General features: G+C 40.3%; 2 protein-coding genes and 1 long non-coding RNA gene across 3 annotated transcripts; 1 reads left to right on the top strand and 2 right to left on the bottom strand.

Moving 5' to 3' along the window:
* Positions 1-150: 150 nt before the first annotated feature.
* LOC126593584 (uncharacterized) lies at positions 151-1584 on the bottom strand. The gene is made up of 3 exons (XM_050259689.1): positions 1428-1584; positions 1148-1297; positions 151-571 (listed from the first exon to the last, which is right to left on the bottom strand). Exons 1-3 carry the CDS (start codon positions 1460-1462, stop codon positions 376-378), a joined length of 381 nt encoding a protein of 126 aa, XP_050115646.1. The 5' UTR covers positions 1463-1584; the 3' UTR covers positions 151-375.
* Positions 1585-10382: 8798 nt separating this feature from the next.
* Positions 10383-11539, top strand: LOC126592283 (lysine histidine transporter-like 5). The gene is made up of 3 exons (XM_050257993.1): positions 10383-10605; positions 11122-11271; positions 11349-11539. Exons 1-3 carry the CDS (start codon positions 10383-10385, stop codon positions 11537-11539), a joined length of 564 nt encoding a protein of 187 aa, XP_050113950.1.
* Positions 11540-13233: 1694 nt separating this feature from the next.
* On the bottom strand, positions 13234-14515 carry LOC126593585 (uncharacterized). The gene is made up of 3 exons (XR_007613003.1): positions 14206-14515; positions 14021-14112; positions 13234-13600 (listed from the first exon to the last, which is right to left on the bottom strand). It is a non-coding gene; the product is annotated as an uncharacterized LOC126593585 (long non-coding RNA).
* Between the last annotated feature and the right edge of the window lie 2246 nt (positions 14516-16761).

The following is a 16761-nucleotide window of genomic DNA, read 5'->3' as shown; positions in this document are numbered from 1 at the left end:
CTTTGTTATATTCATGTTTGGAACAATGCTACTCTTGAATCATGTATGTTTCTTTTGTTGGCAAGAAAATTTGGTTTTTGTATTTTTATTGAGTCTCACTCTTATCCAATATTATTAATTTTAATAATATCTTTAATAAAAAAAAAGCAATTAAAATAGAACAATAATATAGTCCTAGTCTGAGCAAACTCAAACTGGTGATAGTACTGTTTTCATTATCCTGCTTCTTAGTCCGATACTGCACCAAACGCTTCACTAAGCTAGTCCAGCTTAGTCTAGTCTAAACCAGTTCAGTTTAGTCCCTGCATCTAATCTAATCCAAGACAGTCCGGTACAACAAACGCATCCTTAATTTCTTGATGCGCCCTTTAGGCTTTAACCATCGGTTACACAGCTGCAACTACCAACACATTCGAAAGAGCTCTTACAAGCATTAGGATCTTCAGGTTCAACCTTGGAGATGACACATTTCCAGCCTTCACCACACTCGCAGTAGGCTTCGTTTGCACCAATTTTCTCTACCTCCTCGTTCACCGTCGTGGCCTCCTTCATCACTGTCCCATCTTCATAGCTGTCAAAAGATCAAATTAGGCATTATCAGTCTATATGCATCGTCGTGACCATTGATACACGTATCTACGGACACTACTAGCCTCTTGTTACATATGCCACGGTTATCCACCAGGCCAGGAAGATTCACAAAGGCATTTCAGCCTCCTTATGGTCATAAGTCTGGCTTCCACACCAACAACGGGTTTCGAACCCAAGACCTCCAGTTTTTAATTTAAAGGAAGCCTCGCAATCCACCATTTACTACTGGACCACCAGCTCGTGGTTATACAACCTTCATAACTAGAACTATTCATTCTAGAACTATTATGTAAATATTATATATATATATATAATTATTCGATTTGGAGACCGTTTTATTATTTATAAAATTAAACAAATTGATGGTTCATTAAATAGATGTTACTTGTCATCATAACCGTCAATTAATTCAACACATAAAAATGACTAAACAATCTTCAAATTGAATGAAAAAGAGAACGTAAAAATCGGACTATAACGTTGGTATATTGAAATGATATCACGTTGCCATTTCTAAACAACTTAGATTAGTTTATCCCTATGCTGATTGACATACATAACACAGGTGCAGTTTCCAGCACAGCTGAAGAAGGCCTTGCCGGCATCAGGTCCCTCAGTCCTAGTGATGACACACTTCCATCCTTCGCCGCACCGGCAAAATGCTTTGCTGATGCCGGATCCGAAGTTGCCTCCCGCTGCGACAGACCTGCACAAATTGGAGGCAGCTAATTATGGGCCTGCGAAACCTTTGAAATATAATTCTGGCATGCAAACATTTGCATAATCTTCGTCTCGTAATATAAATATATAACAAATTAGCTCAGTGAGAATAAAACCTGACAGATTGCTCGCCAGAGCTCTGAGTCTCCATTGTCCGAAATTTGTTGAGAGATGGAAATTTTCAGAAAAATCATTCATCTTGTAAAGAAAACAGTTTTTGACAAGGATGATATTGTCCATACACTACGAAATTGTCATGTTGTAATAATTGAGTGCCAAAATCTGTGGCCCAAAATTTATGAAATTTTATCCGAAGAGAAGATTGTTCCCAACCAAGGAAGAAAATATCGATGATATCGGAAATATCGGTAGTCCGAGAACACGGAAATATCGATGGAAATATCAGTAAAATATCGATATCGATAAAAATTACATGGAAACCACGGAAATTGTAAGAAAAACTTGGAAATTTTTATTGAAACTTTGTAGGATGTTTATTTAGTCAATTATCTATTAGTTTATCACAAAAAATTGGAAGGAAATGCATTGCATGATGGATTTAACATTATCAAGTTGATTATATAGCGATCTGACAAACATTATAAGTGTAGAAAATATGTAGTAATTAATGAAAGAAGTCTAAACACACCATAATCATTTATATATAATGAATTAGTACAATAGTTTACACTTTAGTACCACATAGAGTTCCTATGAGGTTCAAATTTGTCACTATCTTCATCATCTCTATGTGTAGAATGAGTGTATTGTGAAGAGTAGTTATTAAATGATAAATCCCCAAAATAGTTTTGCATGTAATTGTTAATATGCCACCCATATGGATCCGAGATTGGTTGAGGTTGTCTATAAGAAAAATCATTTGAAGATTGAGGCTGGGATTGATTCAATGAGTCGCTCGATTCCATCCCAACAGGAATGGGATATGAAGGGTAGGGAAATGGTTGGTTATGAGTATAACCATAGTTACTACTTCCCAATCCAACAGAGTCTGAAGTTCTAGATAACGAGTCATCTTCTTGACTTGACAAAATCCCTTTGCCTCTTTTTCTGCGAGTATAGTCCTTCCCTATGGCACCAATTCTTGGTCCTGCCCGCCTACTGCCATGGTCATCATCCTGTTTTGCATGTGAAAGATGTCACACGATTTCATTATGAAAGCAGTATTATTTGTTGTCCATGTTCTGAAATTGCAAAAAGTTCTTTGGCTCATTGGATTAGAGAGGTAGAAATAGGTTTGGAATGATTTGGTTTTGAATAATTTGGAGCATTGGATGCTTTTTTTTTCTTACACGCCACCACTCAGACAGTCAAAAAGACTGAAAAACTCACACTCCACCACACACACACTTCGAGACCCCCCACACCACACCACACACGCACACCACACACGTACACCATACACGGAGCTCAGTCTCTCTCTCGATCTTTCATTTCCCACTCCACTACCATATTCTCGAATCCTCTCAATCTCTCTCTTCTCTCTTTTCTCTCTCTGAGGTCGGTCTGAGCCTTCGTTCTCACCGAGAACTTCTCAGTCTTCTCCCTCCCTTCCCCCTTCTCCAGTTCTTCCACACACACACAGAGACATCATCTCTCGAATCTCGATCCTCCTCGTCCGTGTCTCCGTGTCTCCGTGTCTCCCTGTCTCCCTCTGCTCCTCCCATCTCACCCGCCCTAAACCCAGCCGTCGACACCACTCCATAACCGCCTTCCTTCTAAACCACCTTGATCCATGGAGATCGACCGGAAATCATCGTAGTCCAAGCCGTCGACACCACTGAGGAGCACGACGTTGTCCCAGCCGTCTTGGATTCGTGAGGAAGACGATGTTCCCAGGCTCCTACTTCTCTTCTTCTTGGCTTTTACTTTAAATTTTTGTACAGATTTCAATCTTTCTGCATGTTGCACCTTTGTTGTACTGAAATTGATTTTAGGGATTTAGGAATTAGGGTTTCTATTTTTGTACAGATTGCGATTTATCTGCATGTTGCTTGATTTTTGTACTGAAATCGATTTTAGGGATTTAGGAATTAGGGATTCAGTCAGTTCATTTGCTTTGAATCCGAATTTGGGGATTTAGGGATTCGGTTCATTTGCTTTGATTTTTGTACTGAAATCGTTCTTCTCGGCTTGTAAACATGTTGATTTTTGTACTGAAATCGATTTTAGGGAATCCTGTATTGTAGATTCAGTTCATTTGCTTTGAATTAGAATTTGGGGATTTAGGGTTTCGGATTATTTGCTCCGGCTGTGTTCTCCGATGATTCCATACCAAATATCGCGATAGTTTCGAAAATATCGCGATATTATCGATATTATCGATAATATCGCGATATTCTGCCGAAAACAAGTTGGAAAGTTAATAAAATATCGAGGTCCCAAAAAAACGATAATATCGGCGATATATCGCCGATATTATCGATATTTTCTTCACTGTTCCCAACAAGCAATTTATGAAAAAAAATCTTAGGAAGAGACCTTGGTGTATGAACTTAATCATATGGTACAGCCGAACTCGTCTCAAATTATAAGAAGAAGCGACATATATGATGATGCCCTCAATGCAAAATTTAGGCTGCATGCCATGTTGGAAATTTTATGTAATCATATAAAAATTCTAGTTATTCTCTAGACAATATTGATGCATGAAGAAAATCTCATTTTCATTGAGTTTTATCACAAATGTTTTTTGAAATTGACCCACCACATTAAGATTGGTTCTTGAAATTGAAAATCAATCAATGTAGTCCTTGAAATGAGTTTCCCAAACCAATGTGGTTCTTCCGTCACAATTATGTCAAAATTTCTGTTATGTCATGGATTATTTGTAATAAAACCATTTCTTATTTGATCTAAAACGGTACACCTAAAGGCCTCAAGCGTTATTGTATAGAATTATCAAAGTGAAATGATTTAAGCAACATTTTTTCACTTATGTACACTCCTCTTTTCATCTAGCCATTGTAGTGAAAAAAAAATCAAAGATGAATCGAAAGCTACAACTAAGAAAAGTGTGAATAAAGTAGAAAATGGTGTGTTGAAATCACTTCCCTTATCGAAATACGAAAAATATATTTAGGAATTCAAGACTTGAGACCTTGTTCAAAATGCCAATATTTGGAAATGCATAACAGATTTATCAAAAGAATATAGAGCATTGTGAATTGGATTAGCATTTCATCCCTTTCAACAAAACAGAAAGTTTTCGAGAGAGACAGATCCGTCCGACTACGTATAAGCTGTATCCAGAGAGTTTCAATATAAAATTGAAAGAAATGCATATAATGGAGTGGTTGACACCTAAAACCAACAAGGAAAACTAAAATAATAAGAAGGGGATGGTAGAAGCATATAAAAATCGGAGTAGGTTCTCTCATCTTCCATCCTCTCATATTTAAACGGTTACGATTATACCACGTTTACATCTTGTTTTGAATTTTTTATATAGAGAATAAGACAAAAGGAAAAGTGTGAGAGGAGGTGATAGAAATGGATGATAATAGGAGGAGATAAAATTCTACTCACATGTTCTTCGTGTCTTGCCAATATAAATATAATAAGATTTAGTGTACTAGTAATGGAGAAATAACACATAAGGCCATCTCCAACCGAAGGGTCCAAAGGGCTCTGGAATCTGGGAGGGCCCCACAAAATCGAAGAGGGCTAGAGGGTTGGCTGCATGCATTGGCCAGCGTGAATCTGGGAGGGCCCCACGTGAATCTGCACAACCCAAGAACCCAGAACCTCCATCCTTGGGCTTTTCCAAAAAACCACAGTTTCTTCTCTCTCTATTTCTCTTTGTAGAAAGCTCTCATATTTCTCTCTCTACATTTCTGGAAACACTACAGACTACACCAAGAAGTTTGGGTCTTTATAGATATCAGAGGAGGAGGAGGACACTCCATCTAAAGAGATATAAAAGCTCCATTCGGGAGTCGGGACTTCACGAAATCTTCCGAGGTCGTATCTCTCCATCTCTCTTCCCTCTTGCTTTATTATTTGAGAATGATCTGTCTTAGATCTGAAACTTTGATTCAACGGTCCGATCCAGTTTCAAAATTTCCCAGCACTTTTCCATTCACTCCAGTTTCTCAACGTCTCCGACAAAGCATTGGCTCACTCTTTTCAAAACCCACCAAGCTCACACAAATCTCCTGCTCCTTCACTCTCTTTTTCTTTCTTTCTCTAAACAGCAGTGCAATTGGGTTCGCCATGGCTGGAAGAAAGAGGAAGCTGAAATCGTTAGCTGAAACAATCACAAATAGTAACAGAAAAGCAAGTAAGACGAAAAAGGAGAAACTGGAGCTGCAAACTTGCTCTGACCTTCCTACCGAACTTTTGGAACTCATTGTGTCTACTTTCACTCTGCGAGATAACATTTGCGTATTTGTTGTGTTGATGCACAAAACCGGAGGGTCTTGGAACAACGTAAATCCGACCGTGAATCTGCAAGAATGTAAATAACACAAGATGTATCGTGGTTCAACCCAAGGTTTGGGCTACATCCTCACTTATTGTATTTCTCTGAGAGTATTTGTGAGGGAGAAAGTGTGAGAGGGGTGAGAAGGCTTAAGAAATTACATCCTCTAATTGTGAGGGTGATGAGTCCTTTTATAGAATAAGGGCTCTTCACTTATTACATATTTGCCCCTTCCTTTATTACATAATTACATTTAAGTCCCCCGAGTATTTGTACGAGATCTAAATACGGAGGTCTTAAGTATGGTATAAACAGTAGTCCCCTAAATCTTCAGTCAAAAAAGTCTTTTGGCTGGAGACTTGAAATTCAGCCAATGTGTGGGCCGAAATAACTAGATGTCGTCTAGAGCTAAATACTCGATATGAGGCGGCGCTCTATGTGAAATGAGGCTCAAATAGATGTAGCACATGTTGCGAGGCTGCTCGGCTTGTGGCTTATGTTGCCTTGGTTAGCTCAGCTTGTGGCGTTTGAAGGTGAGGGAGTCCCTTTTATAGAATAAGGGCTCACTCCTAAATCCATAAATGATGGGCTAGAGTTGATGCTTGCGGTGATGCGGTTACTCAGTAGGCGGTGATGCTCTTTAATGATGGTGAGGGAGTCCATTTTATAGAATAAGGGCTCGCTCCTCAATACATGAATAATGGGCTAGGGTTGATGCTCTCTAATGATGGTGAGGGAGTCCCTTTTATAGAATAAGGGCTCACTCCTTAATACATGAATGATGGGCTAGAGTCCCCTAAGTATTTTTCATGAGGCCTAGTTGAGGCCCAATATATGGTACATAGTGTAGTCCCCCAAGTCTTCAGTCAATAGAGTCTGTTGGTTGGAGACTTCAAATTGAATCCATGTATGGGCTGAAGTGGCGGTTGTTCGAATGCGGTATTTGTATACCCTGCACTGAAGCTTTGTAGGTAAAGCTTTGCAAGTGAAGCTTTGAAGCTGGAGTTCTGTAAATGAAGATTTTGAAGCTAGAGCTTTGTAAATGAAGCTTTTGAAGCTAGAGCTTTGTAAATGAAGCTTTTGAAGCTAGAACTCTGTAAATGAAGCTTTTGAAGCTAGAACTCTGTAAATGAAGCTTTTGAAGCTAGAGCTTTTGTAAATGAAGCTTTTGAAGTTGGAGCTCTGTAAATGAAGCTTTTGAAGCTAGAGCTTTTGTAAATGAAGCTTTTGAAGTTGATTGACATGAGTGATGCTCATGAATGTTTATGTTGATTGACATGAGTGATGCTCATGGATGTTGACATGAGTGATGCACATGAATGTTGACATGAGTGATGCACATGAATGTTGACATGAGTGATGCTTATGAATGTTTATATATGATTGCTATGAGTAATGCTCATGAATGTTTATGTATGATTGACATGAGTAATGCTCATGTATAATTTGGGAGTACTGGACGTACTCTTGACCACCTGGTTGGTGGTAATAGCAGCAGGTTGCCGAATAATTTTGCAGTACTGGACGTACTTTTGATCACCTGGTTGATGGTAATAGCGGCAGGTTGCCGAATAATTGTGGAGTATTGGGCGTACTTTTGATCACCTAGTTGGTAGTAATAGCGGCAGGTTGTCGAATAATTGTGGAGTACTGGGCGTACTTTTAATCACCTGGTTAGAGCTATTTTGGGCTTATGGGCCTTCGCCCTCTACATAACATTCCAGCCAATTTATTTTGGGCTTTGCCCTTTTTTTTTTTAGTATTATTACCCTCTGATGTGGTTTATAAAGATGTCTCCGAGAGATAAGAAAAATAAATTACATCATACATCTGTCAAAAAAGTAAATTACATCATTCTGGTGGGGTGTTTATTCCTTACTTTTGCTTTCTGCTTTTGCTTTCTCTTTTGCCTTTTCTTTTCACTTTAACATCATGGTGTCATCTGTGAAGAGTGGGAACATGCATGATGAAAGTTGGTGGGCATCTTCTGTGTTGTCATCGTGCCAAGTTGATTCCCTTAATCAACTTGGAGCTTGGGATGTTGTGCATTAGTGGGTAGCTATGCTTTCTGCTTTTTTCTTTTTGCTTTCGCTTTTGTTTATGTTTCTTGCATCTTCTTTTTTGTTTTTGCTTTTGATCTTTTCTTTTTCTGCTTTGTTTCTCTTCTTCGACCTCCACGCGCTGCAAATCGTCAGCAATTTCTTCTCCGACCTCAACAAACTTGGGCACGAAGGCTTTGGCCCCATTTACAAGGTATGTACAGACTTGTAAATAGCTGGCTCGATCAGGGCTGACGTCATCATTTTGTGAGAGATTATACCTTTTGGCAGCTCTCATTTCTCTCTTGTGAGGTTATCGGGGACGACAGAAGAAGATTTCGTCGTTGCTACACATGCCGTGAAGGCAGGAACTCATGTATAAAATCTGCGAAATTAAGACGAAAGTGCTCTTTATCGCCTGACCATGCTTGTCTATGCTGTTGAGCAGCTCTAAGTAATGGCTTATGACACCATAACCTCACCATCAACATGATTAACCACAAACTGCACATTGGAACCACCACATTCCACTCCAATCTCCCTTATGATAGCAATGGAATAGTCCCTGAGCCGCTGATACTCTTTATCCATCAAAGTCTGAGCCGAGGCCACAGTGATCGAATCCCTTGTATGAACCCCCATTGGGTCAATATTCTCAATGGAACATATAATCACTACATTGTCAACCAAGTCCCTCATCACCTCAAGCTCATACTCCTTCCATCCCAACAACGACTTCTCAACTAAAACCTGAGACGTCACACTAGCTGCAATCACCGCCTTACAAATGTCCTCAAATTCTTCTCTGTTATAAGCAGTGCCACCTCCGGTTCCTCCCAAAGTAAATGCCGGCCTGATAATCAATGGAAACTCCCCAATCTCATTCACAATTTTGATACATTCCTCTGAAGTAGTCGCAATCCCAGATGGCGGCGTCTTGATACCTATGTTCTTCATAGCCTGCTTGAACAAGTCCATGTCCTTTGCTTTCTTGATGGCATCCAGCTTTGCTTCGATCAATTCGACCCCGTATTTAGCCAAAGTCCTGCTATCGGCCAGTGCCACGGCCAAATTCAGCGTCGTCTGGCCTCTCATTGTCAGCAACAGAGCGTCAGGCCGCTCCTTCTCGAGCACCTGCTCAACTAGCTCAGAAGTCATGGGCGTAATGTAAGTCTTGTCGGCCAAGTTCGGGTCGATCATGATCGTGGTCGGGTTGGAATTGATCAAAAAAACCTCGTATCCGTCCTCCTTCAGCGCCTTGCACACCTGAGTCCCCGAGTAATCGAACTCGCAAGCTTGCCCAATCACAATCGGCCCAGCTCCGAGAATCATGATCTTCTTAATGTCCATCCTCTTCCCCAGCTTCGGTGCCGCCTCTTCCTTAGCCGCAGCAGTTCCGCCATTATCTGAGTGGCACCGGACCGAGTTGACTCGGTGACTAGTATGGTTGGGGAAAGTGGCGAACTGCGACTGAAATGATCGGAGGCGGAGAGCGGAGGAGGATGAGTTTCACACTCCGAGTTTCTTGAAGTAAAGAACGAAGCAGAAGCTGTTTGTTTTCAACGAATAGGGCTTGGAGTTGCCGAAAATTGAGAGCTTCGGGGAGAGAGCCTCGCTGTGGTTCAAGCGCAACGGTCCATTTCTGTTGTCGAAAATGGAGACTTTTGTACGAATTCCTCATCGACGACGGTGGAAATGTCAAGCAGTGGGTTGCCCCCCCAACAGAATTCCATCGGACACCATCACAGCGAGAGAGAGCTAAAGCTTAAGAAACAATAGCAATTATAAAGATGGGGAAATTAGATTAGATCTTTGGATATTGGTAATGGGAAGGAAACCAAACGTGTATGCTTCCAAGTGGCTATGATTTTGGTGTTGTAGTGGTGTAATAGTATGATGGTGATAGGTGTAGTAGTTAGATTCACGATGCTGCAATGTTGTTGGGTGTTTCCAGATTTTGCAGATTCACAGTGGAGGTATGAAAAATTGAGAGAGAACCAACATAGTTTTTTGTGTCGTGTCCCACAGACGGCGCCAAATGTTGATGCATAAAACCGGAGGGTCTTGGAACAACGTAAATCCCACCGTGAATCTGCAAGAATGTAAATAACACAAGATGTATCGTGGTTCACCCCAAGGTTTGGGCTACGTCCACACTGATTGTATTTCTCTGAGAGTATTTGTGAGGGAGAAAGTGTGAGAGGGGTGAGAAGGCTTAAGAAATGGTCTCCCCCAATTGTGAGGGTGATGAGTCATTTTATAGAATAAGGGCTCCTCACTTATTACATATTTGTCATTTCCTTTATTACATAATTACATTTAAGTCCCCCAAGTATTTGTATGAGATCTAAATACGGATGCCCTAAGTATGGTATAAACATGTTGTATGCAAGAGATGGCACTCAGCTGCCATTTTCGTGCGGGTGGTCAACCAATCACCACTGCTTATGTACTTTCCCAGATTTGGTGACCTTTATGAAATCTATGATCCATCGCAATGCAAAATCTACTCCTTGGAGTTACCTAAGATGACTGGGTCTAGGATTTGCTACACTAATGGTGAATTTGCGAACTAGTGGATTTGCCCATCTATGCTACAAGTGCGGAACCAGTGGGCGAATCAGCTGCTGTCTCTGATCTCTTCCTCACAGGCTTTACCAGAACCAGCCATTGGAATTTCACCAACCCTTACCCACCTCCTGCTGCTCTCTCTCCCGCCCGATTTTGATTCTCTGAGGGAAAACGACATCGCTTTGCAGCTACCCGAGCTCAGGAAGCTGCTTCAGGTGCTAAGAGAAAACAGGCACACTGAAGGTGACATAGGCAGTTGTGGGCTTGGCAATGTCTTCCTGGTTGGTGTCCAATGATGTATTGGAATTGGTTGCCTCTGGTGCTAGACTTCTATATGTGGGTAAGACTACGGAGTACCATAGTAGAACCTAGAAGAAGAAGACGACGAAGGTGATAAGACAGTTCGTCATCGGAAATTCAAACGAAGAAGACGAAGGTGATGAGAATTTCCCAAAAGTGAAATTCCGACTGTGGAGTTGAATCTTCAAGTGAACTGCTGCAATAAATCACAGTTTTCAAATTGCCGAAACTGCAGAGTTGCAGGCGAAACAAAGCAATTGGTATCGAACAACATTCGGAGAATTCAAGTCAAAGCTTGGGTTTTTGATTTTTTGTTTCCTTTCGTCTTCTGAAAGCGAAAGCGAATGTGCCTTCGAACTTTGAAGGCTCCCCGCCAATCTGTGAAGCTGAAGTAGTCGAAAGAACTTGAAAACGGAAACAGAAATCACTGAAGTTCCTTTAAAATTACGAATTTTTCAGGGAAAATAATATCTAAGCCGGCGGCCTGTGCAGATATGGAGCTTCCTCAGCCCCGGCCGTTCGGAACAGAAGGAAGAAAATCGACGCATGATTTTCTATCACTCTACAGTCATTCAACTGCCCAGCAATATCCAAGATCACTTGCTCAAGGTTTCTGCAGGGGATCAGAAAGAAGAACCAATGACAGCCATAAGGTTACATCTCATTTGCATTTGGCGGGCATGCAGTTGCGCTTGAAGTCCAGGCCACAATTTCATCGACTCTCGAGAAGCCGTCGAGAATTCCCATGTGGAAAGGTGCCCTGGGAGCCTACTTTATCAACGTAATTTGCTATTTCCCGATGGCCCTGATCGGGTACTGGGCTTTTGGTCAAGATGTCGATGATAACGTGCTCATGAATCTTGAGAAACTTTCATGATACAACCCACTACTCAATCAGTCTCAGAGATCATTGCAAACCATCAGACAGCTCAACCACCCCCACAAAAGAAAAAGAATGTATGGAGAAAAGCAGAAAGAAAAGTAAAAGATAAGCTTCCTATTATGATGATTCATTTTGTTTGCCAGGTGAAGAGATAGAGAAAGTGCGGTGGAAAGCAAAAGCAAAGCAGAAAAAGCAAAAGCAAAGCAGAAAAACAAAAGCAAAAGGCAAAAAAAAACAGACATAATTGCGGTGGTGATGGCATTATAGGCGTGACCCATTGAGCAGAGGGTCGGATTTATTTTTTAATGATGTAATTTATTTTTCTTATCTTTCGGAGACATCTGTATAACCCCATCAGAGGATAAAAAAAAAAAAAAAAAAAGGCAAGCCCAAAATAATGGGCTAGAATGTTATGTGGAGGGCGAATGCCCATATGCCCAAAAGAGCCAAGCCCTCTATTATCACTAACCAGGTGATCAAAAGTACGTCCAGTAGTACAAAAAATTATTCGGCACTTTGCCGCTATTATCACCAACCAGGTGATCAAAAGTATGCCCAGTACTCCAAAATTATTCGGCATCCTGCCGTTATTATCACCCACTAGGTGATTAAAAGTAAGTCCAATACTCCAAAATTATACATGAGCATCACTCATGTTAATCATACATAAACATTCATGAGCATCACTCATGACAATCATACATAAACATTCATGACCATCATTCATGTCAACATTCATGAGCATCACTCATGTCAACATTCATGAGCATAACTCATGTCAACATCCATGAGCATCACTCATGTCAATCAACATAAATATTCATAAGCATCACTCATGTCAATCAGCTTCGAAAGCTTTATTTACAGAGCTCCATCTTCGAGAGCTCCAGCTTCAAAAGCTTCATTTACAGAGCTTCAGCTTCAAAAGTTTCACTTGCAAAGCTTCACCTGCAAAGCTTCAGTGCAGGGTATACAAATACTGCCTCCGAATAACCGCCACTTCGGCCTATACATGGATTCAATTTGAAGTCTCCAGCCAACAGACTCTATTGACCGAAGACTTGGGGGACTACATTACATTATGTACCATATATTGGGCCTCAACTGGGCCTCATGAAAAATACTTGGGGGACTTAGCCCATTATTTATGTATTGAGGAGAGAGCCATTATTCTATAAAAGGGACTCCCTCACTGTCATTAGAGATCACCCATTATTCATGTACTGAGGAGTGAGCCCTTATTTTATAAAAGGGACTCCCTCACCATCATTAGAAAGCATCGCCACCTACTGAGCAACCGCCTCGTCGTGAGCATCAACTCTAGCCCATCATTTATGTATTAAGGAGCGAGCCTTTATTCTATAAAAGGGACTCCCTCACCTTCAACGCCACAAGCCGAGCCAACCAAGGCAACATAAGCCATAAGCAGAGCAGCATCGCAACATGTGCTACTTCTAGTTGAGCATCATTTTACATTAAGCACCGCCTCATATCGGGTATTCAGTTCTAGACGACATCTAGTTACTTCGGCCCACACATGGACTGAATTTCAAGTCTCCAGCCAAAAGTCTCTCTTGACTGAAGACTTGGGGAACTATTGTTTATACCATACTTAGGGCCTCCATATTTAGATCTCGTATAAATACTCGGGGGACTCAAATGTAATTATGTAATAAATGAAGGGGCAAATGTGTAATAAGTGAGGAGCCCTTATTCTATAAAAGGACTTCTCACTCTTCTCATTGGGAGAGGCCAATTCTTAGGCATAAGATCCCCAGAGCCTCACTCTTACATACGGGCTATCTTTTTCCCTTACAAACAGAGAAATACAATATTAGTGTGGACGTACCCCAAACATTGGGGTGAACCACGATACATCTTATGTTATTTACTTTCTTGCAGATTCACGGTCGGATTTACGTTGTTCCAAGACCCTCCGGTTTTGTGCATCAACAGAGTTGATCATTGCTTTTATACCTACCCAGCTGGTGGAAGAAGTATCTCAGACATAAGCAATGCCTATGAATTGCTCGAAAGTGCATATTTTTGGAATTCCTCAATGCAAGGACATCAGCAAAGAGCACCCATTTCTGCATTTCCTCCAATATATACAAAAGAGTCTTGAGTTTCTGAAGACAAAACTCAATGCTTTGTGTTGCTGAGAGCCCCAATTGAGTGAGACTCTCCCACAATAACCTATATGCATATGCAAAGACCCCAATGTGAATTACATAACATAAAAGAAAAGAAAAGAAAAATCAATTTTTGACAATGATTTAAATAATTACAGTAAAGCCCAGAAATTTCTAGGGTTTTTCAATTGGGAAAATCAAGTAAAGGTTGAAAATTTAGAGGTGGAACCAACTAAACCAAAAACCAAACACTCTCACTCCATTATTCGTACGTGAGCTAAAATCAAACTGGAATGCACAGGGAGAAGCGGAAGAAGAAAAAGTGGCCGTGGTTGGAGTTGACAGAAATCGACGAAGCCTTGCGCGATTTCATTGTTGTGAGTTGTGAGAGAGAATATGATTGTCACATCACGATTCTCTCACCCGAGGTCGAATCTTCCAAGTTCTAAGTTGGAAAAGAGAAAAATTAAAATTCAAGAACAATAAACTAACAGAAAGAACTTACAAAAGAGGAAACAATCAAATTACCTCAACAATAATCCATGATTATTCCATGAGTCCTGAGTCTATAGGTTATGAAGGGGGGAAGTTTTTATTTGAGTCCATCTTCCTGCTCCTCACCTTCCTTCCTCTCACCGAATCTCACACCCATTCCTTCTTACCGATAGCAACCCTACCCTCTGTGAGATAGAAGCAGAAGTCGAGAACGGCGAGAGCATTTTTTTTTTATAGAGAGAGAACTAGAATTGCACAGCGAACCCTTGTTCAGGAGAAGTTGTGGAATTCTTCAGGCTCTCTCTTTCTCTCTCCATCCCTCTCTGCAAGCTGAAGGCTCTCTCTAACCCATCCCCTCACCAAATCCCACCACACACAGCCGTCGATCCCACAAATGCAACCCGATGTAATAGTCAGCCCAACACGTGTATAGCAGGGCACCCAATTCCTACGGACAAAATTACCCTCCTATCTTTTCATAATTACACTCCAACATGGCCCCAAATCAGATGGCTTTCTTGCAAATAAGGTGAAATCAAGGGGCATTTTCTTGATTGTAGCCATGAACAAGCCAATTCCCTTCCAACTTTAGAATAGACAATTTCACTTTAATCTCAAACTTTTTTTGTCCTCAAATTATGGCTTAAGATTATGCCAGTTTTTGGGGCGATAAAAAATAATTTCAGATCAAATTGACCAATTCTTTGCATTAATGCTTACACTCCTAGGCCTTTTCTTTTTGGGTAAATTACATAGTAGCTCCTCAGGTTTGAGGTCTATTGCAATCTTATACAACATCTTTAAAACATTTCACTTTCATACCTCAAGTACTATTTTATTTCAATTTCATACAACCGTTAGATTTTCCATCCATGGATCTGTTAAATGCTGACGTGGTTGCCACATATATGACACGTGGCTGCCAAATGTCTGCCATGTGGCAAATAAAATAATTTTTTAATTTTTTAAAGAAAAAAAACATATCTGCCACTTTTTTTTTTTCTCTTTCTTCTTCTTCTGGGTTCGGACCTTTTTTTTTTTTCCTTCTTCTTCTTCTTCCTCATCCTCCTCCTCTTTCTTCTTCTCTTCTTCTTCTTCCTCCTTCTTCTTCTGGGTTCCGTCCCTTTTTCTCTTTCTCTTTCTTCTTCTTCTCTTTCTCTTTCTTCTTCTTCTTCTCTTTCTCTTTCTTCTTCTTCTGGGTTCGGACCCTTTTTTTTTTTTTTTTTTTTTTTTTCTTCTTCTTCTTCTTCTTCTTCCTCCTCCTCCTCCTCCTCTTTCTTCTTCTTCCTCCTTCTTCTGGGTTCGGACCCCTTTCTTTTTTTTTCTTTTTTTTCTTCTTCTTCTTCTTTCTCCTCCCTCCTTTTTCTTCTTCTCTTCTTCTTCTTCCTCCTTCTTCTGGGTTCGGTCCCTTTCTTTTTTTTTCTTCTTCTTCTTCTTCTTCCTCATCCTCCTCCTCTTTCTTCTTCTCTTCTTCTTCTTCCTCTTCTTCCTCCTTTTTCTGGGTTCGGTCCCTTTTTTTTTTTTTTTTTTTTTCTTCTTCTTCTTCTTCTTCCTCCTTTTTCTGGATTCGGTCCCTTTTTTTTTTTTTTTTTTCTTCTTCTTCTTCTTCCTCCTCCTCCTCCTCCTCTTTCTTCTTCTTCCTCCTTCTTCTGGGTTCGGACCCCTTTCTTTTTTTTTTCTTCTTCTTCTTCTTCTTCTTCCTCCTCCTCCTCCTCCTCTTTCTTCTTCTTCCTCCTTCTTCTGGGTTCGGTCCTTTTTTGTTTTTTTTTTCTTCTTCCAATTTCAGGTTTTTTTTTAAAAAAAAATTTATTTTATTTGCCACGTGGCAGACATTTGGCAGCCACATGTCATATATGTGGCAGCCACGTCAGCATTTAACAGATTCGTGGATGGAAAATCTAACGGTTGTATGAAATTGAAATAAAATAGTACTTGAGGTATGAAAGTGAAATGTTTTAAAGATGTTGTATAAGATTGCAATAGACCTCAAACCTGAGGGGCTACTATGTAATTTACCTTTTTTTTTTTGTTCTTATCTTTTTTTTGTTGTAACATTCATTAAGTACAAAAAAAGTTACACGACAATCCAAAGAAAAGTAAAATAACCTAAAATATAATTGGAGAATTCAAATGCACAAAAGCCAGCCCAATAAGCAAATAAACAAAAATTAAAACCTTAATCTCTATCTTCCAAATGCAGAGAGCTGTCACGAACGTCATTCCAGTAGCCACCAAAGTAACAACATTGGATAAATGACTTGAGTGGTTAATTTGACAAAATACACAACCAGATTTCATCACTGAAAACTTTCTGACTGAGAAATAGTCACATGGTCCAAATCCCTTTCACCAATTCCTGTAAATATATACAACAATAGTAACACATGGATAAAAGGTGAGGCTAATGGGGTATGTAAACTACTCTTACTTTGGCCGAAGCTGCATAACACTTGACCTCAAGGGGATTCTGGAAGGCCGGTCGAGGGAGGGGAAGTGAGCAAGGGAGATGGATTTAGCATCCATTTTTTTTTTGGAGCTCGCAGATCAGAGGACATGATGGGGTGGCGATGGATTATGAGGAAGTGATGT

Source organism: Malus sylvestris, chromosome 12 (assembly GCF_916048215.2).
Source record: "Malus sylvestris chromosome 12, drMalSylv7.2, whole genome shotgun sequence".
NCBI classification, from domain to species: domain Eukaryota; kingdom Viridiplantae; phylum Streptophyta; class Magnoliopsida; order Rosales; family Rosaceae; genus Malus; species Malus sylvestris.
This window is presented reverse-complemented; position numbering and strand designations above follow the sequence as displayed.

Coding starts and splice junctions, on each gene's coding strand:
- LOC126592283 (XM_050257993.1), top strand. CDS start 10,383: ATGCTACAAGTGCGGAACCAGTGGGCGAATCAGCTGCTGTCTCTGATC. Junction 10,606..11,121: donor AGAAAACAGGCACACTGAAG/GTGACATAGGCA, acceptor CGAATTTTTCAG/GGAAAATAATATCTAAGCCG. Junction 11,272..11,348: donor TCCAAGATCACTTGCTCAAG/GTTTCTGCAGGG, acceptor GCGGGCATGCAG/TTGCGCTTGAAGTCCAGGCC.
- LOC126593584 (XM_050259689.1), bottom strand. CDS start 1,462: ATGGAGACTCAGAGCTCTGGCGAGCAATCTGTCAG. Junction 1,298..1,427: donor TCTGGCGAGCAATCTGTCAG/GTTTTATTCTCA, acceptor CAATTTGTGCAG/GTCTGTCGCAGCGGGAGGCA. Junction 572..1,147: donor GGAAACTGCACCTGTGTTAT/GTATGTCAATCA, acceptor ATCTTTTGACAG/CTATGAAGATGGGACAGTGA.